General features: G+C 38.1%; 1 protein-coding gene across 7 annotated transcripts; it reads left to right on the forward strand.

Annotated features, from left to right (window-relative positions):
• On the forward strand, positions 1-26,774 carry NIPA2 (NIPA magnesium transporter 2). 7 transcript variants are annotated; one of them, XM_046007192.1, is made up of 7 exons: positions 1-270; positions 1,021-1,154; positions 12,482-12,713; positions 14,183-14,239; positions 19,251-19,341; positions 21,314-21,474; positions 25,804-26,774. In XM_046007192.1, exons 3-7 carry the CDS (start codon positions 12,575-12,577, stop codon positions 26,436-26,438), a joined length of 1,083 nt encoding a protein of 360 aa, XP_045863148.1. In that variant the 5' UTR covers positions 1-270; positions 1,021-1,154; positions 12,482-12,574; the 3' UTR covers positions 26,439-26,774. The 7 variants fall into 7 exon arrangements, with proteins under 7 accessions (XP_045863148.1, XP_045863152.1, XP_045863149.1 ...); XM_046007196.1 differs by having other exon boundaries at positions 1-217; XM_046007193.1 differs by having other exon boundaries at positions 1-207.
• Positions 26,775-27,003: the final 229 nt, after the last annotated feature.

Consider the following 27,003-nt stretch of genomic DNA (forward strand, 5'->3'; position numbering starts at 1 on the left):
CGCGCCCAGGCTCTCCGCGACGGCCCTTGGTCTTGACCGCCGCGGGGGTCGCAGGTCGTACGGGGCAGGATCTCCTCGTCGCTTCCCCATGGAGGAGGCGGCGCTTACGGCTGCAGCACCGGATGCTCTCACCTCCTCCTGTACGGCGACGAAGGCGCTGGCCGCGCGAGCTCAAGAGGCGGCGGCCCGTGCGGCCTGTGTGGGCGTGTAAGCGGAGGTGACCAGGGCCAAATAGTGGAGGGGAAGCCGCATGGCAGGCCTCCAGCTGGGGTGAGGTGGCCACTCTTTCTTTCAGGCAAGCGTGAAGGGGCTAACTGGGCGCATCTGCCGGTCTTGGGTTGGTAGAGGCCCTTCAGGGGCGCTTTTCTCTGCCCTGGGGACACGTGTGTTCAGAAATGGAAGGGCTTTTTCTCATCCTGCATCGAGTGATCCGGCCGTGAATTGGATTGCTGTTAAATCCCTAGGAAGCCTGACTTGGCCGTGTCGGGCGCGTGTTCATTAAGCTCATTCAAATAGTTCCGTTTTGTTGTGGTAGTTTTAGATGGTTTCAGCTACTGCGGAGATAAAATTAACAACTGAACAAGCCTTAGGAGTCGGCCGTACGTTTTGAACATGACTGTTTTAATGTCCTAACTTTTATAAAGTCACTTAATCCTGTCTTCCTCTCCCTACAACTGTACAAAACTATTAGTTTTGTATTTGTGTCTGTTTAGTTTCTGCACTCGGTTTTTCAGTTCGTTTAATACAAGGTTATGTTTTAGTTATATTTCTAGAAATCCTCTATATGCCATATGCCTAACTAGTAATAAAGGTAATATTAAAAGTAATAAAAGGACATATGAAAGAATAGAGATCTTTGTTTTATTGGAGTAAGTTATCTGTTGAAGCAGTGTGTTGTCCTTGGATGAGTAGGTTTCACGTTGTTAAGTAAAACGAGTATGCAGGCTAGTAGCCAAATTTTTGTAAGTATTTAGTAACTATGTAGTCCTTTTGCCTACTCCTGTATTTTCTTCTTTCCAGGCTGGAGCTACTCTGTCAGGGTTTAAAACTTTAAATGAGAATAAAGAGTATTATTTACAAGGAAATGAAAGTGAATAAGTCATCTCTGACTGCTTCCAGACTTTTTTTCACAAGAGACCATATTAAAGTTACATGTAAGTTAAAATTTTAATTTATAACTAATGTTGCTAAATTAGGTTGGAGATTTAGGTTCTGTAGTATTTATAAGTACTGCTTTTAAAAATAATGAGCTAAGTAAGAGATTGGAAAAAATTAATGTAGTGGAAACCAAACAGAAGTAAAGAGTAAGAGCTCTTAAAGTTTTCCTTCAGTGTGGGCTGCCCATATAGAAATAGAGTCCAGGCCATTTAGGTTCTGTTTCAGGCTGTGTAACTTTCTCTGTGTTCCTCTGCATGTAATTTAACCCCTTGGAAGTTTTGTTTCTTTAATTGTAAGGTGGGGATAATGATACCTTCTTCTCATTGTGTGTATTAGAAATAATGTGATTCAGAAACCTGGAACAGTGCTTCACAGGTGTGTGCAGTAAGTGGTAGCTATTACTATTAAAAATATTAAAAGAATTCCACTTGTTTTTAGGATATTTGTTTTATATAAAAATACCCTGCAGTGGTATCCTAGTTACCCTTGTTCACTCAGTGTCAGCCGCAGTAGCCTTTCTTTTCCTAGAGAACTGCATACCAGTTCATACCTCTCTGCCTTTGCATTTCTTCCTCTGCTTCGTTCTTTTTCCTCTCTCTTTGAAGCCTTTGCTCAATGTTACCTTCTCCACTAGGCCTCTTAACCAACCTAGTTCGTTGGTTAAATAGAAGTCCCCTAACCCAACTCCCCAGTGCCCTTAATCATAGCATTTACCGCCTCCTAAAATAATGTTCTCATTTATTTTTATTGTCTTGCCCTACCTCCAACACAAGGTAAACTCCATAAAGGCAGTGATTTGATTTGTTTAATTCACTGCTGTATCCCCATTCCTAGTGCATAGTATGTATTCATGTAAATGTTGGCTGAGTAAATGAGATAAGCACCTGCCCACAGTGAAAGGGATATAAGTAATATATATAAGTAACTGTAATACAGGCTAGGAAAATGTCCAGAGAGAAGTGTAGGTTGAAGGCCAGGAAATTCAGAAAAGGTTGGTTAATCTGGCTTGCAGAATTCAAGCAGGGCTTCATTGTGGAGGTGCCTTTCGAATTGGCTCCTTTAAGATGAAAGGAGTAATGTAAACAAAGATAGGGAGGATGAAAAGGAGTAAGTAACAATGGGAGTGGTGTGTTGACCTCGGGTGGAATACAAGGTATATGAAATATAGTATTGGGAAATAAGATTCAAAAGTTAGGTTTGGAGCAAATAGTGAAAGGTCTTAGTGGATTACAAAATTTGAGATTCTTTCTTTAAACAGAGGGTAGCCAGAGAATGAGATGGCACAGATCTGTTTTATAGAGCAGTGTGACAGCATCATTTATTGAAGCCGAATGAGCATTGGGAGAGACATGGAAGTGCAAGGCTGTATTTCACAAAGGTAGACTCCATCTGGCATTCTTGGCCCTTGTATCCAGTTTGTTTAATGAGGATTGAGAAGCCATGGTCACAATACAAGGAGGAACAGATTGGGGAGGTAGATGATGACCTACACGGAGAGCCTGGTTGGAGCTGCCACTTGCATGTGTTCCACTTCTGAGACTAAATGGAGACTCCAGTGGGCAAGGCAAATAAGGAGAATCCAGCTGCTGGAGAAGTTGCTTAATACCTTTGTGCCTGTTTTCTAATCATGGGGCCCTCACCATGTATCTTTCAGGTTTTTGTGAAAATGAAATGGTAAAAATGCTGTGACAAGTTTAAAGCTGTAAATGTATTTCTGTTGGTATATTCTTTTTTTTTTTTTTAAAGATTTTATTTATTTATTTGACAGAGAGAGATCACAAGTAGATAGGCAGGCAGAGAGAGAGAGAGAGAGAGAGAGAGAGGGAAGGAAGCAGGCTCCCTGCTGAGCAGAGAGCCCGATGCGGGACTCGATCCCAGGACCCTGAGATCATGACCTGAGCCGAAGGCAGCGGCTTAACCCACTGAGCCACCCAGGCGCCCTCTGTTGGTATATTCTTAAAAATTATCTAATTTTGGTAATTGTGTTGCCTACTGTTAGTCATTTTTGCAAAGCAAATCTTAATTTCAGTTTACCTTATAGATGTTAGAATACTAGTTTATTTTTTCCTGTTCCTTAAGTTATGTGTTCTCTGTGTTTTAGAAGTAGACCAATTTCAGAATTTTATTTTAAAATTTATTTATTTCATTTTCAATGTAACTTGTATTTAATGAAAGTTAACATAAATATTCATAAATATTAGTAAAATAAGCTGTGAGAATTAAATTAAAATTTAGAAAGAACAAGCTGGAAATTCTAAGCCTTTAAAAGTGTGTTTAAAATTAAAATGGGTCATTTTCAGAGTTCTCAGTTCACTCAGCTGTGGAATCCTTGAGGACAGGGACTTGTGATCATCTTTATGACTACAAAGTTTGGCACATTAGAGCTGCCCCATATATGCTTATTGAACAGATGGCCACATGTAAGTAATAACAACAGCTTGGAGGGGAGGAGTGTGGGATGGGTCCTTCCACCTATGTCTCCCTGAGAGGTAAGATGGGCAGGTTACCATATGGAGCTTGTTCTCTCTGTGTTAGGAAAATAGTTGAAGTGAAACTTAGTAAGTTTTCTTGTTTAGCTGCCCTTAAACCTGGCCCTATTTTATAGTTAATCCTTAAGAATAAAAGATAATCTGTTTTAGGCTCTCCCAGCTGTGATTGACCTTTATAGTTATAGAGTGGGAGCAGATCTGAGAACAGTGAAGCAAACTCATTCCTTTTAGGACATTCACACTGATGTCCTATTTTCAAACAAATGAGAAAGTTAATTTACTTAATTTAGTGGTGAAGACTGCTTTATAATTTGAGGGTTTGCAGGTTCTCTGTTGTTTGTCTCTACCCCCAACCCCTTCTGCCCACCACCACACTGGTATACTTCCATGAGTGAACAAACAGATAACCTTATTTATATAAAGGCTTATAAATCAGATTTGCCACTTAAATGAGTGCCTTTTGTGGGGTAGGAAAACCACCACTACGAACCAAAGTCATTGGCTTTTTTTTTTCCCTCTAGAGAGAGATCACAAGCAGGCAAAGAGAGGGGGAAACAGGCTCCCTGCTGAGCAGAGAGCCCAATGCGGGGCTTGATCCCAGGACCCTGAGATCATGACCTGAGCCGAAGGCAGAGGCTTAACCCGCTGAGCCACCCAGGCGCCCCCAAAGTCATTGTCTTTAAGTACCTTTTATCTTCAAAGATAGGATAGTAATTGAGAGTTTAATTTTAGAAGGCTGACTAAAAATAAGTGCAAAGGAAAGAAATGCCTTTGGGCTAATGAAGAAGTCTTTGTAGCACAGCTTGACTTGTGAACTGGTGTTGGGAGGAGGACAGGAGGGCTGTGGTGTATCTGGGCAGTGATGACACTTGTCTGAAGGGAGCCTTGGTCTTGTTTTGGTAAGTGAGTGGGAGAGTTGCAACTCTCCAAAACTAGCATAACATTGACCAACCTGTGAAAAAAGGCTTTCTGTCTACTTTTGTGTGTTCAGAATTTTGTATAATAAATAGGTAAAAGGAGCCTGGGTAAAATAAATAGGTAAAAGTCTGGGTGGCTCAGTGGGTTAAGCCTCTGCCTTCAGCTCAGGTCATGGTCTTCAGGGTTATGGGATCAAGCCCCGAATCTGGCTCTCTGCTCAGCAGGGAGCCTGCTTACCCACCCCCGCTGCCCCCCCTTGCCTGCCTCTCTGCCTTCTCGTGATCTCTCTCTTTCTTGCTCTCTGTCAAATAAATAAATAAATTGAATAGGTAAAAAGAAGAAAATAGATTTTAAATAGCATCATGAAATTCTACGTAAAATAAATACGGAGAAAATTCATATATAGGGATATATAGGTACATGTTAAGAACAATGAACTTTCAATAACTTTAAGATAAAATGAATAAGATTCTATTATAATGTATTGTTTTCATCACCTCTTTTTCACCTTATTCATAGGGCTAGAATTCCCTCCCCATGGCACATGACACTGGGTACATGAGAGTGAGGTGGTTTATTAATCTCACTCAGCTCAGGCAGAAGGATGTGGTACACTGCACAGGGCCACAAGGGGTGGTGGTGGGGGACTGCAGAGTGAAGAATGAGTTGCTGTGGAATGTAGGCCTTGAGTAACAAGTGTTTGAGGTGCACCCCTTAGATCCTGCAGGAGAATGTGATTGGCTTGCTTTAAAATAATTCCACAGTCTGGGAGGGCAGTGAAGCCTAGTACTTGGATATAAGCAGGAAATATGCCAGGTCTCCACGATAAGAATGGTTATTTAGCCTTTTTTAAAAAAGTAATCTCTACACCCAGAGTGGGACTCAAACTCATGACCCCAAGAGCAAGAGTCATAGGCTTTACTGACTGAGCTAGCCAGGTACCCCAAGGAAGGTTATTTGCCTTTGGGACCTTATCTACAGGAGCAGAGTGGGGAGGGAACATATAGTTAGGCCATTAAAAGCCCTCTCCATTTTACCAGATGTCAAGGCAACACAAAATATTGGATCTTTATTTTTTAAATTTTTTTAAAGGGAGTGATTTATTTAAGTAGGTTCACAGCTAACGTGGGGCTTGAGCTCAAAACCCTAAGATCAAGAGTGGCATGCTCTGCTGACTGAGTCTGCCAATAACTTGAATCTTAATTTTTGACCTTACACTGCATGTATGTAATTTACACATAGTGCAAGTTAACATTAAGTGTTAGTGTTAATAAATTAAACATTACTAAATTAATAGTTACACATTTGGTATTTGAAAGTCAGGTTTATTTAAGTGCAGTCTAAATTTGGATTTGTGAGGCTATCATTATACTGGGATTGGAATTGTAGATAAACCTGAATTGTCTCTGGGTATCATTTTTGCAGATAATAAAGTTACATTTTATTGATTCCAGAATATTCAGACTTACACTTCAGTTCATTTTCTTCAGACCTTCAAAAGGGGACTTTTATAGACAAGGGAACTTTAAGTAGTAGTCACTTCCTCAGTAGAATTCACATGATAATTAACATTGCCTGATGATGATAATAGTTAAAGGAGTTGATTTTACATTATGGTGTACTTTCAAGAATCTTAGGTGACCCATGGTCATTGGAATACAGAGTGGGCTGCAGTGTTTGGTAGCTGGGTTATACTCCTATTTTCCCAGATTTTTTTATTATTACCTTTGCATTTTCACTTGTATGTAGTGCTGTCACTTCCCAGTATACTTCAACAACTTTTTACAGCTTTAAGAAGTTTATGGGTTGTAAGAAAGTTGGTACATCTTAGGATGCTGATCTAAATGACACAGCTTTATTTTTAGGGCTAGTTATAATTATTTCCACTTATCTATATTAACCCAGAAAACATATATTAAGATACTTTTTTGAGACTACCGGATAGCTAGGTGCATAGGATTAAAAAGGTGACTCGTAGGAGTCTAGGGGCTGGCAGTCTGGTGAGGGAAACTGGGTCATAAACACTGTTAAGCCAGTCATTTAGATGCAGTGGGAACACTGTAAACACACTTTCTTGTTGTAATAGTCTTTATAGTCTATAGAAGTAATTCTTGCTACTAACCATTTTGTTCCCAAATTGTCTGCCTCCCACTTTCACTGCATGTTTATGTCTTTATACATACGATTGTCACAGTCCAGAATTATTCCAGAGGCAGGCTGATGAAGCTCGAGGTTACTAATGTTTGGCACATAACGCGACCATAGTTTAAAATTTAAGTTTAAAATTTAAAAATCAGTAGTAACTTTATAGATTGTTTAGTTTCTTTTGTTAGTGTGTATGTTAAGGTTGTGACTCATTCAAGGTCATGCACCCAGCTAGAGGCAGGACTTAGTCTCCAAATTCCCCACCTAGGACTTCCTGAATGCATATTCTTGCTTTAAGAGTGGCATTAAGAGGATTGGGGGTACTTTTCCAAATACCTTGTAAGAGAGATTGATTCTGGAAAGATGTCAAGTACACAGCTAACCTCATCCATATTGTATGTGACTGATGCTTAAAAAGCTCAGAGCACCTCCCTGACTTGAGTTCTTTCCACGTTTCAGTATTATCTTGTTCTAGATTGTGAAGTGACTTTGCTTTTCAGATTGTTAGGGTTTCTTTTTTCTTTTCTCCTTCTCTCCTCCCTTCCTGTGGGCTCCAAACCAGCACAGGGCCTGAACTCATGATCAAACCTGAACTGAGAACAAGAGTTGGCCACCCAATGGACTGAGCCACTTGGTTACTTGTTACTCGGTTCTGTCCTGACATCCCTGCAACTCTTGGGAAACAGCCCATGTTTTAAAAACCTTAATATGGAAATGTCCAGACATACATAGTATATGCAGTAGAGAGAATGAAACAGTGAACCCTGGGTGTGCCTACTACCCATCTTTACCACTGATCCCCATTTCTGCAGACAAGTTTTGGCTTTTCAAAAATCTGATGGGAATTTTACATTTACCCAGTAATAAGCCTGTTCAGATATGTAAGTTAGCTATCCCAGTAGCATTTAGCAATAAGCATTTGTGATTGTGTTCACAGGTCTTTAGGTCAGCAGGGATGACTCTGTGTTTTGCTCTGCACGGGATGGAAGGGTGCCAAGGGGCAAGCAAAAATACAAAGGTTCTCTTTATATGTACACTCAGAACTGGCAGTCCTGTCACACCTACCTCCTATTGGCCAAAGTAAGCCACGGGGACCACGCCCCAAATCTGTGGGGGTGGGAAGGACTGTTCTTATGAAGTGTTCCAGGAACCATAACGTGACTCAACAGGCAAATCTAAACACTGGCCCCATTGTCAGTGTCATCTCAGTGTGAATACTTTTTCCATTATTACAGAACATTATCACCCATTATTTTACTGCCTTTTGTCTTTCTCCCCACTGAAGACTAAAATTTAGCTATCACTATTTTATCCTTAGCATGTTTAATGCACACAGCATTTGTTTGGTAAATACTATTTGAGTAAATGGATAACATAATTGAGGGGCTAGGTGAATAGGAAGTTGCTTTTGCTAAAGGCCAGAACCTCATAACCTGAAGAACAGAAAAACTTGTCTGGTCAGCAAGGGTTAATGTGTGAGGATCCTACTGAATTGCAGATTAGTTCTGGAACTCAGTAGTTGTACTAAAAATACCAGAAAGTTGGGCTGGTAGTCAGTTATAACCAATCCTAAACCTTGTTGCTGAGTAATGTTTTTTTCCTCTGCTTTCTGCACTTTGCTTTCGTTCATTTGTTAGCAGTGTTTATGAGTTGGCCATTTGAAAAAAAAAAATGTTCAGTCTTTGGTAAGCCTCTGCTTCCTATCTGGTCTTGTGGCTTGAGCCTTCTAGGTCCATAGTCATCATGTTCTCTGAAAAGTCCGTCAGTATCACACTTGCACCTTGGCAAATTTCTGTCTGCTAGAATCATCATCCTCTGCTAACAAAATGATAATGACAAATGATAAATCTGCACACCTCCAAATAGGCTAAATAAGAAATAAATTACCATTTGCTTTTATCTACATAGATTTTTTTCAATGAGTGCAAGAGAATTTTTTATTTATTTTTTAAATTATGTTCAGTTAGCCACTGTATAATATATCATTAGTTTTTGTTTAGTGTTCAGTGATTCATTAGTTGTGTATAACACCTAGTGCCCATCATGACCCATGGTCCCCTCTTTTTTTTTTTTTAATATTTTATTTATGTATTTATTTGTCAGAGAGACTGAGAGAGAGCACACAAGCAGGCAGAGTGGCAGGCAGGCAGAGGCAGAGAGAGAAGCAGGCTCCCTGCCGAGCAAGGAGCGAGATGCAGGACTTGAGCCCAGGACCCTGGGATCATGACCTGAGCTGAAGGCAGCAGCTTAACAGACTGAGCCACCCAGGCATCCCCCCATGTCCCTTCCTTAATACCCATCATCCTGTTAGCTGTCCTCCCATGCTCCCCCCATCTGAAACCCTCTCTTTGTTTCCCAGGGTCCATAGTCTGTCATGGTATGTCTCCCTCTGATTTCTCCCCCCTTCAGTTTTCCCTCCCTTCCTCTATGTTCCTCCATGGTATTCCTTATGTTCTACATAAGGAATATGAGTGAAACCATAGAATAATTGTCTTTCTGTGCTTGACTTAACTCCCTCCAGTTCCATCCATGTTGATGCAAATGATGGGTATTCATCCTTTCTGATGGCTGAATAATACTCCATTGTATATATGTACCACAGCTTCTTTATCTGTTCATCTGTTGAAGGGCATTTCGGCTTCCACAGTTAGGCTATTGTGAACATTGCTGCTATAAACATTGGGGTGCACGTGCCCCTTCTTATCAAAGCATCTGTATCTTTGGGATAAATACCTAGTAGGGTAATTGCTCGATTATAGGGTAGCTCTATTTTTAACATCTTGAGGAAGCTCCCTACTGTTTTTCAGAGTGGCTGTACCAGCTTGCCTTCCCACCAAGAGTGTCAGAGGGATCCCCTTTCTCCACATCCTCATCAACATTTGTTGTTCCCTGTTTTTTTAATTTTTGCCATTGTAACTGATGTAAGGCGGAATCTCATTTATGGTTTTGATTTGTATTTCCCTGATGGCTGGTGATGTTGAACATTCTTACTTGTGTCTGTTAGCCATTTGTATGTGTTTTTTGGAGAAGTGTCTGTGCATGTCTTCTGCCCATTTTTTGACTCGGTTATTTGTGTTTTGAGTGTTGAGTTTTGAGAAGTTCTTTATAGATCTTGGATATCAACCCTTTATGTGTAATGTGATTTGCAAATATCTTCTCCCATTCCATGGTTTGCCTCTTAGTTTTCTTGACTGTTTCCTTTGCTGTGCAGAAGATTTTATCTTGATGAAGTCCCAGTAGTTCATTTTCGCTTTTGTTTCCTTTGCCATTGGAGACATGTCTTAAAAGAAGTTGCTGCAACTGATGTCGAAAAGGTTACTACCTGTGTTCTCCTCTAGAATTTTAATGGATTCCTGTCTCACATTGACGTCTTTCATCCATTTAGAATTTATGTTTGTGCATGGTGTGAGAGGATGCTCCAGTTTAATTTTTCTGTATGTAGCTGTTTTCCCAGCACCACTTATTGAAGAGACTCTTTTTTCCATTGGATATTCTTTCCCGATTTGTCAAAGATTAGTTGACCATAGAGTTGAGGGTCCATTTCTGGGCTCTCTGTTCTGTTTCATTGATTTATATGTCTGTTTTGTGCCAATACCATGCTGTTGTGGTGATCAGAGTTTTGTAATATAGCTTGAAGTTAGGCAGCATGATGCCCCCAGCTTTGGTTTTCTTTTTCAACATTCCCTTTGGCTATTTGGGGGTCTTTTCTGGTTTCATACAAATTTTAGAATTGTTTGTTCCAACTCCTTGAAAAATGCCAATGGTATTTTAATAGGGATACTATTGAAATTGTAGATTGTTCTGGGCAGGATAGACATTTTCACAATGTTTATTCTTCCAATCTGTGAGCATGGAATGTTTTTCCATCTTTTTGTGTCTTCCTCAATTTCTTTTATAAATCTTCTGTAGTTACTAGAGTATATGAACCTCTTTGGTTAAATTTATTCCTAGGTATCTTATGGTTTTTGTTGCTATTGTGAATGGAATTGATTCCTTTATTTCTCTTTCTACAGTTACATTGTTAGTGTATAGTAAAGCAACTGATTTCTGTGCATTGATTTTGTATCCTGCCACATGGCTGAATTGCTGTATGAGTTCTAGTAATTTGGGGTTGGAGTCTTTTGGGCTTTCCACGTAAAGTATCATGTCATCTGTAAAGAGAGAGTTTGACTTCTTTGGCAGTTTGTATGCGTTTTCTTTTTGTTGTCTGATTGTTGATGCTAGGACTTTAGTACTATGTTGAACAATAGTGGTGAGAGTGGGCATCCCTGTCATGTTCCTGACTTTAAGGGAAGAGCTTTTCCCCATTGAGAATGGTATTTGCTGTGGGCTTTTTGTAGATAATTTTTATGAAATTGAGAAATGTTCCCTCTATCTCTACACCCTGAGGAAAGGATGTTGTATTTTGTCAAATGCTTTTTCTGCATCAGTTGAGAGAATCATAGGTTCTTATCTTTTCTTTTATTAATATGCTCTATCATGTTGATTGATTTGTGAATGTTGAACCACCCTTGAATCCCAGGAATAAATCCGACTTGGTTGTGGTGGATAATCCTTTTACTGTACTGTTGGGTCCTATTGACTAGGATCTTGTTGAGGATTTTGGCATCCATGTTCATCAGGGCTATTGGTCTGTAATTCTCCATTTTGATGAGCTCTTCGCCTGGTTTTGGGATCAGGATAATACTGGCCTCATAGAAGGAGTTTGTTTACGTAGATTTCTAGGAAGAAGGTGTATTCATGAGAAAACCCTGAGCTTCTCTGTATACATTATTCAAAAAGGACACATCAAATTGGTAAATGTATTGATAAACTAGATTTGTATATTCTCTTGCCTGATTTTCATTCTGTGGAAATTTTTTTTTTTTTAAAGATTTTATTTATTTATTTGACAGAGATCACAAGTAGGCAGAGAGGCAGGCAGAGAGAGAGGAGAAAACAGGCTCCCCGCAGAGCAGAGAGCCTGATGCAGGACTCGATCCCAGGACCCTGGGATCATGACCTGAGCCGAAGGCAAAGGCTTTAACCCACTGAGCCACCCAGGCGCCCCGGAAATTTTTTTCTTAACAGCAAAGTTTTGTTATTAGGGACTGTCAACTAAGACTGGAGACATTTAAATATGAAACTAGAGTTCATAAAGCCAATTTAAATTTTAAACAGTATTGGCATATAAAAGTAGTTGTAGTTTTATTTTTTTCAGTTTTATTGAGTTATTGTTGACATATAACACTGTATTAGCTAAGGTATGCGACATAGTGATTATATGTGTATTGTAAAATGATCACCACAGTAAGTTTAGTTAACATCACACATACGAATTTGTTTTCCTGTGATGAGAACTTTTAAGATCTCTCTTAGCCACTTTCAAATATGTAATACAGTATTGTTAGCTGTAGTCACCATGCTGTACATTAACATCCCCAAACTTATAACTATATCTTTTTACCACCTTCACCCATTTCTGTCACCTCTCTACCCCCTCACCCATTTTTGTCACCCTTTTACCCCTGCCTCTGGTAACCACCAGTCTGTTCTCTGATTTTATGATTTTGGTTTTTAAGTATGGCCTTACATCACAATCCCATCTTTGCCATAAGTATGAGAAATATAATTTTACATTGGTGGTAAATTATAAATGGTAACTATATTATCAGTGGTAGTAATGAAAATATTCCTTTATGAATGGAGAAGTGGGGTAAAATTTTGAATTACATACGGATTATCATCATTCTGTTAAAAAATCAAGTTTTGTTTTGTTCTGCATTTTTTAGATTTGAAGATTGCATAGTCCTGCCTCCAGCACCAGTGGTTTCTCTGTTTTGTGATCAATGTGATTCACAAGAACTTCTTTAGTAACAAACGAAATGAACCAGGGGCGAGGAAAATATGACTTTTACATTGGTCTGGGATTGGCTATGAGCTCCAGCATTTTCATTGGTGGGAGTTTCATTTTGAAAAAAAAAGGTCTTCTTCGACTTGCCCGGAAAGGCTCCATGAGAGCAGGTAGGCTGTGTCCTGTGTGACTGTGAAATAACATCAGTGTGTGCTTGTGTACTCAGGTTCTTTGTTGGTAGACAACCATATCTTTGTTCCTACTTAATATATTTGAAACTTTGAACTTTGCAAGCCTTGTAAATGTTTATAGAGAATCAGACATCAGTTTTGTGATGAGAAAAATTAAAAGTGAGACAATGTCAAAATAAGCTATTAACTTCTGCAGTTATTATCAAAGTAGAAATAGGGACCAAGGCCCAATTAGCATCCAGCCTTATCTTTAAATTTTGTTATGTCTGTAGTGAAGGAGATAAAGGGTTTATGAACAGAATCAGAATATTACTGAAGCCTAGGATTTTTTTATCTAGGATACTGAAGTTTTACTTTTACCTTAAGACATTTTAACTGATGATATCAAATTGACATGAAGGAAAGAGAAGGCTTACTACGGTTAAAGAGTATTCTGTTCAGTGATTTTTCTGAAGGGTGATATAGGTTATTTCCCCAGAAACTGCTGACAAGTCATGAGACCTTGGGGGATACTCAGTGTGATAAAACCCCACTCTGACTTCATTTGGTGCATTCATGACAGCATTATGTTGCTTTCTGGTCATACTCTATCATTCAGGCTCTGCTTTAGTTCCAAACCCGATTCTGACCTCACAGGAAGACCTGCTTTGGCAGTAAAAAAAAAAAAAAAAAAAATCGAACTTCTTCCTCTTTCCTGTGCCATCTTTATGGCCAGAGCTAATCAGTCTTAAAATAGTAGCCTCTGTTAGTGGGCAGAGAAGAAAGTATTAGCTGCCTGAATAAGTAAGTATATTCCTCATTCTTGTCTGAAGGCAGGTACTCTCATTGTCTGTGATAGATATGCTTGTCAAAGGGTTCATTTGCATTGGCTTTTTCTTTTGGATAATGGCTTAAGTACCAATTGCTTTCTGATTTTATTAATTTTTTGGGGAGGAAAGTCAAGTAGGAAGATGAGGATCCTGGCAGCTCCAGACTGTGATGAATGCTCAGTCTTTTTATGTATGGTCAATATAAAACCCCTTCTCTGAGATTACTTCCTCATAAGTGGGACTGACCCACACCTATATGGCTTATCCACATTCAGACTAATTTATTTGAAGTTGGGTTACTTCTTACTGGTTCTTTTTCTTTGTTTATTGAAGCTGAGTTCACAAAACAAAAGAATGATGTATAGACTGAATGTAAGGATTGATTTAATTCCTTTACTCAACAGTATAGTGCAAACCTAAAAATTTTTAACATTGTCATGATCCTCATCCCTTTTTCTAAGATAATCATAAAAAGATTATTTTAGAAATCTCCTTACACAGTCATGGTGGAACCTTTATTCAAAATAATAATAATAAACAAATGAGATATTTCAAAATCTGTAATTGCTAATAGTTGTCATAAATTATAAGAGTCTGATAATCTTCCAAAAAAGCTAAATTTTACTTTTTCATTTGCAGGTCAAGGTGGCCATGCATATCTTAAAGAATGGTTGTGGTGGGCTGGATTGCTATCAAGTATGTATAGAGAACATTTCAAGGATATTTTATAGTTGTATATTAAAATATTTGCACGTACTAATACTGTCTCTTATTAGCACATTGTTACTTGTTTATTTAATTTTTTAAGATTTATCTATTCTAGAGAGAGAGAGAGAGACAGAGCAAGTGAGGGTGGGGAGGGGCAGAGAATCCTGAAGCAGCCTACCTGCTGAGCACAGAGCCTGATGCTGGACTGGAATCCAGCATCCCAAGATCACAACCTGAGTCATTCAAGAGTCTGCTGCTTAACTGACTGAGCCACCCAGGTGCCCCTAGCACTTTTACAATTTTTAAATAAATCCTTGCTTTTTTAATGAATAGTACTCAAAATATATAAAATTGAAGCCAGTAAAAGTCATTTAGCAGTTTAATAGTTTATTTAATTTGAGAAAACTTTCTTTTACCTGTCTGATTGAAATATGTCTGATATACCTATGTGTTTTTTTAAGATTCTCAGTTTAAGAGGTAACTTTGTTAGTAAAATATCCTGTGTTAAAATATCCTGTATATCCTGTATAAAAATTCCAAAGAATATACAGATAACTTAAGATTTAGCAAAGTGTTGGATATAAAGTCAACATATAAAACTAAGCTGCATTATGAGCAGCAATTAGAAAATGAAATGTTGGGGCACTTGGGTGACTCAGTTGGTCAAGCATTTGCCTTTGGCTCAGGTCATGATTTCAGGGTCCTGAGATTGAGTCCAACATTGTGTGCTCTGCTCAGTGGGGAGTCTGCTTCTCCCTCTCATTCTCTCTCTCTGCTCTCCCTCTCTTGCTCTCTGTCTCTCAAATAAATAAATATCTTTAAAAAAATGTTAAAATGGTACCATTTTCATATAATTTTTAAAAACAGGAATTATTTAATTATAAATGTAACAAAAGATGAGGAAGATACCTATGGAGAAAATGATATCATTACTGTGAAAAAGAAGACAAATAGAGGGATTTATTATTTTCATGAGTTGAAAGATTCATTATTGGAAAGTCATCATTTCCATAGTGACAGGTTAAATGCTATTCCATTTAAAACTGTAGGTGGGGGGCACCTGGGTGGCTCAGTAGGTTAAAGCCTCTGCTTTCGGCTCAGGTTATGATCCCAGGGTCCTGGGATTGAGCCCCACATAGGGCTCTCTGCTCAGCAGGAGGCCTGCTTCTCTTCCTTTCTCTCTCTGCCTGCCTCTCTGCCTACTTGTGATCTCTGTCTGTCAAATAAATAAAATCTTAAAAAAAAATAAAAAAATAAAACTGTAGGTGGTCATGTGGCAGATGGTAAGTTGATTTAAAATTTGTACAGTAGGGCACCTGGGTGGCTCAGTTAAGGATCTGCCTTCGGTTCAGGTCATGATCCTGGGGTCCTGGGATCGAGTCTTGCTCAGCTTGGAGTCTGCTTTTTCCTCTCTCTCTCTGCCCCTCCTCCCTGCTCATGCTCTCTATCTCAGATAAATTGGGGGAGGGGAAAAAAAGACTACCCTAAAAATTCAAAACACATTTTAAAAAAATAAGTAAAATTTATATGGTAGTACAGAAGTCCGAGTAAAGCGAAGATACTCTTTTTAATTTAAGTTTTGATAGTTAACATGCAGTGCAATACTGGTTTCAGGAGTAGAACTCAATGATCCATCACTTATATACAACACCTAGTGCTCATCACAAGTACCCTCTTTAATACCCATGCCCCATCTACCCCATTCCACACCCACCTCCCTTGGTCAGCCATCAGTTCTCTACCGTTAAGCTGCTCTCCTTTCTTTCCCCCCTTCCCTTATGCTCATCTGTTTTCTTTCTTAAATTCCACATATGAGTGAGATAAGGTATTTGTCTTTTGTTGATTTATTTCACTTAGCATAATGCACTCTTGCTCCATCCATGTCATTGCAAATGACAAGATTTCATTCTTTTTGATGGTTGAAAATACTATTCCATTGTCTATACATACCACATCTTCATTATCCATTCATCAGTTGATGGACATTTGGGCTCTCTCCATAGATTGGCTATTGTTGATAATGCTGCAGTAAACAAGGGGAGTGTATGTACCCCTTTGTATCTGTATTTTGTATCCTTTGGGTAAATACCTAGAAGTGCAATTGCTGGATTGTAGGATGGAAAAATCTCTTTTTAACTTTTTGAAGAACCTGTAACCTGTTCTCCAGAGTAGCTACACCAGTTTACTTTCCCACCGACAGGCAAAAAGTTTCCCCTTTTTCCACATCCTCACTAGCATCTCTTGTTTCTTGTGTTGTTAATTTTAGACATAGTACAGGTTTGAGGTGGTATCTTCTTCTGGTTTTGATTCATATTTCCCTGATGATGAGTAATGTTGAGTATCTTTTCACATGTCTCTTAGTCACCTGGATATCTTTAGAAAAGTGTCTATTCATGTCTCCTGCCCATTTATTAACTAGATTGTTTGTTTTTTGGGTGTTGAGTTTGGTATGTTCCTTAGAGATTTTGGATACTAACCCTTTGTTAATATGTGATTTACAAAATATCTTTTACTGTTCTGTGGGCTGCCTTTTGTTTTGCGATTGTTTTCTTTGCTGTGCAGAAACGTTTTATCTTGATGAGGTCCTAAAAGTTCAGTTTTGCTTTTGTTTCCCTAAGCAAAGATATTCCTAAGCGGTGAAAGTATTTGCTATACTGGGCATCGAGCTTTATTATGAAGCTGTACTAATTAAGTCAGTATGGTAGCATGTCAAAACACATAAACCAGTAGAATAGAATGGAGAACCCTAAAACACCCACACACAGTCTATTTATTGCAAAGGTGGTATTGAAATACGGAAATGTGCTTTTCAGTAAATATTGCTGAAACAGTCCATATGGAAAAATTACAGTTTGATTTCTACTGCACTCCATATGTAAAGATCAATTCCAGGTGGTTCGTAAACTTAAATGTGAAAGGTAGCACACTAAAAGAATTTCGAGAAAGATCTCTCATACAAGAAATAGGTAAGATAGGGGATTAAAAGTACACTTAAGCACTGAATAATATATAGAATTATCTAATCACTATATTGTACACTGAAACTAATAGCACTGTATGTTAACTATACTCGAATTAAAGAATAATTAAATAAAAATGATTTCTCGGGATGCCTAAGTGGCTCAGTGGGTTAAGCCTCTGCCTTCGGCTCAGGTCATGATCTCAGGATCCCGGGATCGAGTCCTGCATCAGGGTCTCTGCTCAGAGGGGAGCCTGCTTCCCTCTCTCTCTGCCTACTTGTGATCTCTCTCAAATAAAATCTTTAAAAAAATGATTCTCATGCAATTTGTATGAAGCACCTACCACAAAGGAGAACATTTTAAAATTTGATGTTAAAATTAAGAACTTTTGGTCAAGAGTATAAAAGAATGAAAAGGCAAATTACAGAAAGTAAAAAAAAAAAAAAAAAAAAAAAGGACTGATGTTTTTAACCCACAGAAGTTTCATGTCCAAAATATGTAAAGAATTACCTCAAATCAGTAAAACAAATAGCTTAAGAGCCCAACAGGAAAAATAGTTGACCAGTTGCGTCACTAAAAGGTTTTACTTGGCCAGTGAACACATGAAAAAGGGAACTGCAAATTGAAAGAATAATAAAATAATTCCATTTTCCATTAACAGATTAGCAAGTTTTTGTACCAAGTGGGACAAAGGGAGCTATCAAATTCTGCTCAGTGAAATTTGGTATAACTGTTTTGGAAAATACAATAGCCTTAAGTGATCTTTCTGTAAGATTACCTCCCCTGCATAAGATTCCCTAGTGGCTTTTCAATTCAGATGAAATCTGTATCAGGATTCACAAAGGTTGTGTACCATGGGGCCCTGGCTACCTCTGACCCCAGGGCTACGTTCACCAATACTCCATTCCTTTGTACACTTCATGTTAACTACTTGACATGTATTTTGCCTGTTTTCCTTCACTAAAATGTAAGTTTTAAATGTGAAAATTAAAAAATTTAAAAAACGTAAAATGTAAAATTTTAAAATGTAAGAACAGTATTTTCATCTTTTAAAAAGAGAGAGAGCATGAGAGAGAGAGTGAGCAGAAGCGGGGGGGAGGGGCAGAGAGAGAGCATGAGAGAGAGAGAGTGAGCCGAAGCGGGGGGGTGGGGGGCAGAGGGAGAGGGACAAGCAGAACCTGGATGCAGGACTCCATCCCAGGACTCAGGGATCATGACCTTGGCCGAAGGCAGATGCCTAGCTGACTGAGCCACCCAGGCGCCAGGAGAACAGTATTTTCGTTTTGTTTACTGCTCTATTTCCTGATCCTAGAACAGCATCTGGCCCATTGTAGGTACCTAAGGATGTCTTTTAAATATGAGTTGGGTTAAAAAAAAATAAATAATAACCCCAAACTAATGAAAAAGACAGGAGAGATGTTTTCACACAGTTTTAGCTGCTTTTAATTGATTTCTGTTTGTTGTGATAGGATATAAATATTTATTAAATTTTTAAAAAAAATTTTATGTAAGGTAAATTGGATCTCTTCAATTAAAATTAGATTATTATTTTTTCTGATTGGTTTGGATTCTGTTCTAATGTTGATAATTTACAGGAGAACCCTTATGAGTAGATGGGAAAAAATAAAGAAATTACTAAATACAATTGAAATAGCATATAAAAAATATAAATGTACCTTTGACCCTTCAACAACATGGTAGTTGGGGCAGTGACCTGCTGTGCAGTTGAAAAGCTACATATAACTTTTGACTCCCAGAAGCTTTACTCTTAGCATACTATTGACCAGAAGCCTTAATAAAGGCTTCTCTTAACACATACTTTGTATGTTATAGGTAATATATACTGTATTCCAAACAAAATAGAGGAGAGAAAATCATACAAAATACACTTACAGTGCTATTAAAAATCCACTTAAGTGGATCCTGAAAGTTTAAACTCCTGGTAAGTTCAAGGGTCAACTGTATATGAAAATCACATATAGGCATTTTCATTTTGAGTGATTTGTTCTGAGAGTTTTCTTTTGTTGTCTATCTCCAAGTGGGAGCCGGTGAGTTGGCTAACTTTGCTGCATATGCCTTTGCACCAGCCACCCTAGTGACTCCATTAGGAGCTCTCAGCGTCCTAGTAAGGTAAGGATGCTATGCTTCTTGTGTAGGAACAGTAGTCATAAAGCGTTCAGTAGTCCGTACAGTAGTCCCTAAAGCATTCAGTGCCATCTAATTAATTACACATGCTCAGCATAATTGACATTTAAACAATCTTGAGAACCTTTTTTTAAGCTGTGTAGTAATTGCTTTTAAAGGGTTCTCTTTTGTGCACAGGTGTGCTGTCAATTCGTAGCAGAAACTATGCTCCCATGCTTTGTCTTGCTTTTATTAGAATATTTTAAAATTTCAAGTTTGACTTGTCACACCACTTAACATTTGAGACACAGACACTTTGGTAAAATGGTGGTTGGTGATAAGTCAGTTTCTATACCTACAGTAAACCAATGATTGGTGCAAGGTTGTGTACCTCCCTCTGAAGACTGCTCTGGGGGTACCCCTTCGGAAGGAGCAGTTTTTTTTTTTTTTTTTTTTTCAAGGATATAAGGTTCTTGTTTATTCGGTTATTTTTCAAATGTATATTGTATAATTCAAAGTAGAAAAATAAAGACAAAGTAAATCTTATAAAACACAATGTTTACACCAAAGCGGTCGAGTCTCATGCTGAAGAGGACACTGTCCACGCAGGCACAGAAATCCGGGTGTTGCTCTCCGCCAGGGCGAGCGTGCCCCGCCTCCAGTGTGTGCACAGCAGCAGGTGCACCGTGACGGCAGCATGGCCACACTGTCCTTCCCGTGCACCGTGAGAGACCGTGCCAGCCACGTGGGCCACCCTGCGGCTCCGTGGGGTGTGTTGAGACATAGGCCTATCTGGCAGCCGCTGCCGAGCTCGTGTGCAGGTGGGGCCGGCTCTGGTCAGCGGAGCGGGGCGTCCGTGGGCAGCAGCCATGTGCCTGAGCCGACAGTTACAATAGCCGTGCCGATGGCGGAAGGCGCCCCAGTGGATGTCCGTCTGTCCGTTTGCACAGGAGTTTTCGAGCAGCAGATGTGGGCATCCAATGGTGAGACATGAGCTGCCGGCCCTGGGCCAGGTGGCTCCTCTGATCCTGGGGACCCCGTCGGGCTGACGGGACAGCCACCCACTGGCCTCTCTTCTCCGAAAGAATTAAAACAGAAAAAAAGTAAATTTTTTTGATTAATCATTTTAATGATTAGTCCAAACAGCCAAGCCCATATTGAAGTTTGGATTTTGGTTACTATTCTCAGAGTTTTTGATGGTTTTTTTTTTTAAGTCTTTGTTTCCTCCCAGGGTAGTGTGTGTGTGTATAAGTCGGTATTATATTTAAGTTACATGATTTTTCAAGATACTATATAATCTAGTATATAAAGATACATTGTGGTACATGTCTTTTACCCTTAATTTTCTGTATGTTATGTCATATTTATAGGTTTACATCATATGTTTTTTAGATTTGGTTAAAACTGGCTTTTAAGTATTAAAACTTGATCATTTATTGAAGGGGCGGGGGGTGGGAGGTTGGGGGAACCAAGTGGTGGGTAATAGGGAGGGCACGTATTGCATGGAGCACTGGGTGTTGTGCAAAAACAATGAATACTGTTACGCTGAAAAAAAAAAAGTAAAAAAAAAAAACTTGATCATTTAATAGGCAAATTATATAAAATGACACGAACACATAGAAAGGCTGCATCAACCAGTATGGATAAATTAAAGTTGAACAAATTTTAAGCATTGGTTTGGACATAGATTCTTAGATTATAAATTTGTATTGTACCTCCATTTATTGTGAATTTCATATTGATTTTCTACAGTAGAAATATGGGAACTATATTGGTTTAGTGTTCCATTGTTTTGCTGGAAACTTCCATTTTATGATTGAATGTGCCTTTTCTTTACCTTTTCTGAAAGCCAAAGAATCTTCACAAGTTTGTAGTGTTTTAGTTTTTTAATACTTTAAATTCTGTGTTGTGTTGATTTTTAAAAATGAGAAAAGTAGTTGATAATTTTAATGTTCTCCATTCCCCTCCCCCATTTTAGTGCCGTTCTTTCTTCATACTTTCTAAATGAAAGACTTAATCTTCATGGGAAAATTGGATGTTTGCTAAGTATTCTAGGATCTACAGTTATGGTCATTCATGCTCCAAAAGAAGAAGAGATTGAGACTTTAAATGAAATGTCTCACAAGCTGGGAGATCCAGGTAAGAAACAAGAAAAGCTTTATCAGTCTCACTATTTTACTTTTTAATTTAGTTTTTATTTTAACCAAAATTTTATGTGCATATAAAGAGGCAAATTGTTCTACATGGCTTATTATGAAAAATAATGGTCATTTTCCTCTCCTACCAGCCCCAAATGCCTTGTTAATTTTGTTCTTTAACTCTGTGTCTCTAAGAAACATGCTTAAAGTGCTGCTACTCTCTTTGGCTTTAGGCATCATATGTGTGTCTACTACCTACTGTATCTACCTGATTTTGTTTAAATGATTTGTTTACATTATAGTCATTATATAACTTTTATTCCCAGCTTAGACATATACAACTACTTTTCCTTCCTTGCTTATGTTTATTCTTAACTGGTAATGATCTTTTTTGATCACTTTTCTATGAATTTATCATTCTGTCCTAAAACTCTACTCCAGTGGTCTTAATTCTACCCTCAGTAATTTCAAACCCATATTAGGTATTAGGTATTCTGCAGTTTCAACTCTTCTGGAAATTTCTCCCCAAATCTTATTTGGCCTTAGTCCAAGCTGGTATCTTGAGCTGCTGGCACATTTTGTTATTGTGGACTTTTCTTCATCAGCATCCTGAAGGGGTCCCCTTTACTTTTTTCTTGGCTCTGAATCCTGGGTTTCCTCCTTCATTTTGGTTGGAGCCACTATTGTAGGAGACAAAAAAGGCACACAAGAGATGAGACTTTCTAAGTCCTTGTATATATAAAAATGTCTTTAGTCCATGTAACCTCATTGTCTTCTCACTTCCAGTGTTGCTAAGAAATGACAGTTGATTCTTTTTATTTATTTATTTTTAATTTTTTAGATTTTTAATTTTTTTTAAATTTCTTTTCAGTGTAACAGAATTCATTTTATATATTTTATATATTTATATATATATATATTTATATTTTATTCTTTATCTTTTATATTTTACCCGTATTTTGTCTTTAGCAACCTTTAGGATGTCCTCTTTGTCCTCATCATCTGAATTTTCCACTGAGGTAGTTAGATGTGGGCTAGTTTTCATCCATTGTGCTAGGTATTTGATGGATTTTTTAAAATTTGGAAATGTCTATCTTATTCAATTTGTTCTTTGATATTCTTTCTTTTCTCTTTGTGAAATTCTTCTTACTCTTCTATTGATTGGACCTCCTGAAATATATAGTGACTTTTCATATAGACAAGTACGCATGTGCGAACATGTACATACACGTACATATATATACACATATGTACATACATACATATATACATAATATATAAATATGTATATATACACATATATACATATGTATATGTATATATGTATATATACATATATATGTATATACACATATATATGGCTATATGTGTATATATGTTTGTATGTACACATACATATATGTATGTATGTGTGTATACATACATATATATGTATACGTATATATGTATATATAGGTATGTGTATTTACATCATATATTTTTATATATTTTATAATATATGAATATATAATTTTTATATATTTATATATTATGCATAATATATATATTTTTTCATCTTCCTGTTTTTACTGCTTTTTCTTTTTAGCTCTGCCTTCAGGAATATTTCCTCAGTTTTGTCTTAGCAGCCCTTTTGAGTTTTTATTTCTGCTATTACATTTTTAATTTCCAAGAGCTTGCTTTTGCTCTTTGGTTGTATGTGTATGTGTCAAAAAAAACAAACAAAATGTGAAATTCACCTTCAACATTTTGCAGATGTACAGTACACTATTGTTACCCACATGTGTTGTGCAGCAAGTCCCCAAAGAGACCTGGTTATTTAAAAGTATTTCTGCAAACTTCAATATTGGGATTGTTTGTGGGCTCTGTTTTTCTTTTGCTTTAGTCATTTAGTTTTGTCTTTAGGAAGTTTTGAATAAATGCTGGACGTAGAATATTAAAAAGTATAAAGACTCTAAGTGATGTTTTATTCCTTCAGAAAACCTAAATTTTTTTGTTGGACAGATACAAGTACCACAGATCACTTTCTTTCTTTCTTTCCTTTTTCTTTTTTTTTTAAATATATTTTTATTTGACAGAGATCACAAGTAGACAGAGGCAGGCAGAGTGAAGGGGAAGGAGGCTCCTCGCTGAGCAGGGAGCCCGATACGGGGTAATCCACTGAGCCACCCAGGCGCCCCACAGATCACCTTTAACTTGAAGTGTTGTTTCACTCTTTGTTGAGGCTGGTTTCTTTCCATTTTGCCTGTATTTCTTTTTCTTAAGATTTTATTTATTTGACAGAAATCACAAGTAGGCAGAGAGGCAGGCACAAAGAGAGGGGGAGGCAGGCTCCCTGCTGAGCAGAGACCCCCCGATGCCGGGCTCAACCCCAGAACCCTAGGATCATGACCTGAGCCGAAGGCAGAGGCTTTAACCCACTGAGCCACCCAGGCGCCCCTTGCCTGTATTTCTTAATCATAGACTCTCAGCTGATACCCTGGGATGTTTACTTGGACCATCCACCTGGGTGAACTTTTAATGGCAGTGTCTGTGTCAGCATTCCAAGACTGCAGATGTCTTCACTCCACTCTCTGGCATTTTTACCAGGCTATTTGGTTTCTAAAAACCTAGGCATATATAGCTTCTCTTCCCACAATGCCTTAAGGGGAGTTGCATACAGAAATTTGGGCTCCACTTCACTTCAGCTCCTTCCTTTCTGGAATCTTGGCCCTTGTGTCCCAGCTGCTTAGGCAGCCCAAAATGCCGTTTTTATTTTTACCTAGTCTACTGACACTTCCACAAGCTCCAGGTCACCACTTTCTGCTGTAGTTTATGCTTGTCCTTATCCCTGCAGTCATCACAAGGGAGAAAGCAGAGGTGAGTGTTGATCTTACCTTTTTCTCCAGATTTTCACCTTTCAAGTTCCAGCTGCTTTAATTGCTCTGGTATTTCATCAGTATCTTTCTGAAGATTTATTAATAGTAGTTTTTATTGTTTTTGTGGCATGGCAATTTATGTGTTCCTCTGTTTTCCTCTGTCTACACCAAGCAAACAAAGGTTTTGTGTTTTCCTTGTTTTGGTGCTTCTTCTGGTGAACCTTGGGTGCCTTCTGAAATCAGACTTGTCAGATCCCCAGCAAAGTCTCCTGCCCGAGTCGTAGGAGTTGAGTGGGAAAGAATATGAACACAGACATAGACCTTCCCCAACCCCCTGTTTTAGTGTATTACCTACACGCTCAACTGGCCAGAGTACTCCAGTTTGCTGTGGCAGTTCCTTAGATGTTCAGAACTGAGCAGAGTTCCTGGATCTTAATGCTTCTTTAATAGACTTGAAACCAGGTCTCCTGTTTTTGTCTCTCCTATATAATGGATCGCTTCCAGATATCCATTATATATTCGGCGTGTTCCGTGCTGCAAGCTAAGTTACTTTCCCATCTTTCATCATTGTTGATGTGGGATTCGGCCTTCTTGGATGTGTTGTACAGTTATGAGTTTATCTTCTGCTTTCTGGCTTCCATAATATTGTTACTATCACCTCCTTTACCTGTTCTTGTTTTTGTATGTTTGCTTCTTTAAGAGTCCTATTACTATTTATTTTATTGGCAGAGTTTAAGGAGGGAACAGAGTAAATTTATGTGACTTCTGTGGCTCAGTTTCCTCATCTCAAAATGCATATGATGGTATCTATATTATAGGGTGGATGTGAGGATTAAATGAGTTAATCTGTGCAAATTGCTGAGAAAAGTGGCTGGGCCATGGTGCTACACAGTTGTTCACTATTACCATGCTGGGTTCAGTTCTCCACATTCAACTAGAACCTGACAGTATTTTTGATTCTCTTACTGATTTGCTCTTTACCCCAGTGGTTGTCTCTAAGTATTTGAAAAATGTACTCCTTTTAGGACAAATTTGAATTTTAACTGCTGTTCTTTTTAGCATCTGTAAATTGAGTGTTCAAGGTCATCTCATGATTTCTCTCCATTAGTTTGTTTATATTCTTGGAGTTAGGGCATTCCAGTGGGTGGGAAGTAGTGAGCTGTTCTAGAGTGGATGGCTGCAAATCAGCCTCATCTCCATTTTCTGTGATCTAATTATCAGGAGCCCTAAAATGCTATGTTAAAAATGTTAGTAACAGTTTATGAATATGAAGCGTAGTGTAATCTTCCCGTATATATATCTCACCAAATTTTTATGAGTGTACTTTTGCTGGGGCAGCCAAAGAAAGCTAATATTTATTTTAAGGTCACACCTTTTCTCCTTCCTATTGAGTTAATATTTGTTTTGGATTCTCAGGGTTTTTGTTTTAGTACTTACACATTTGACTAAATACAACTTTTCTTTGCCTCCCCCAGGTTTTGTGGTCTTTGCAACACTTGTGGTCATTGTGTTATTGATACTAATCTTCGTGGTGGGACCTCGCCATGGACAGACAAACATTCTTGTGTACATAACAATCTGCTCTGTAATTGGAGCATTTTCAGTCTCTTGTGTTAAGGGCCTGGGCATTGCTATCAAAGAGCTGTTTGCTGGAAAACCTGTGATAAGACATCCCCTGGCCTGGATTCTGCTGCTGAGCCTTATAGTCTGTGTGAGCACACAGATTAATTACCTGAACAGGGCCCTGGATATATTCAACACTTCCATTGTGACTCCAATATATTATGTATTCTTTACAACATCAGTTTTAACTTGTTCAGCTATTCTTTTTAAGGAATGGCAAGATATGCCTATTGATGATGTCATTGGTACTTTGAGTGGCTTCTTTACAATCATTGTGGGAATATTCTTGTTGCATGCCTTTAAAGACGTCAGCTTTAGTCTAGCAAGTCTCCCTGTGTCTTTTCGAAAAGATGAAAGAGCAATGAATGGCAATCTCTCTAACATGTATGAAGTTCTTAATAATAATGAAGAAAGCTTGACCTGTGGAATTGAACAACACAGTGGTGAAAATATCTCCCGAAGAAATGGAAATCTCACAGCTTTTTAAGAAAAATGTAATTAAAACGTTAATCTGTAATTGTGTTATCAAGTGAATTTGAATATCAGAATGTGTCTGAAAAAGCATTGTTCTCAAAAAATGTTCTCTGGAGACAATCTTTTATAAGTTTCACTGAATGGACCAAGAAACTACTTTATTATATTTACATGATGGTAGCTCACCTAAAATGACCTCAGTACATGGCCAGTTTCTATTAACATTGTATTATTGTAGAGATATTTTAAATTTTTCTTTCACCACAATCTAAATGCACTGACAGTTTTAAGTCGCTAAAAATGCCTTATTTTTTCATTGGTGATTAAAATCTGAAATGTACATTTGTCATCCCCAGTCCATCAATCACTGACCATTTGAAGGCTTTTGATTTAAAAAGGAACAAAATTTTCCCAATACCCTATCTTGTGATTTACCTTACCTAATTAAGAATGACTCCTGTTTGATGAATATTTTTAATTTTGAAATGTTAGTTTAAGAGAATCCTAAGTTATGAAATGAAGAAAAACTCAAATTTACCAAACAATAAAGGGTAGGAATTTCCTCCATGGGAGATGTT

This window comes from Meles meles, chromosome 6 (genome assembly GCF_922984935.1).
Source record: "Meles meles chromosome 6, mMelMel3.1 paternal haplotype, whole genome shotgun sequence".
Taxonomy (NCBI): Eukaryota; Metazoa; Chordata; class Mammalia; order Carnivora; family Mustelidae; genus Meles; species Meles meles.

Coding starts and splice junctions, on each gene's coding strand:
- NIPA2 (XM_046007195.1), top strand. CDS start 12,575: ATGAACCAGGGGCGAGGAAAATATGACTTTTACATTGGTCTGGGATTG. Junction 12,714..14,182: donor GAAAGGCTCCATGAGAGCAG/GTAGGCTGTGTC, acceptor TTTCATTTGCAG/GTCAAGGTGGCCATGCATAT. Junction 19,342..21,313: donor GCTCTCAGCGTCCTAGTAAG/GTAAGGATGCTA, acceptor CCCCCATTTTAG/TGCCGTTCTTTCTTCATACT.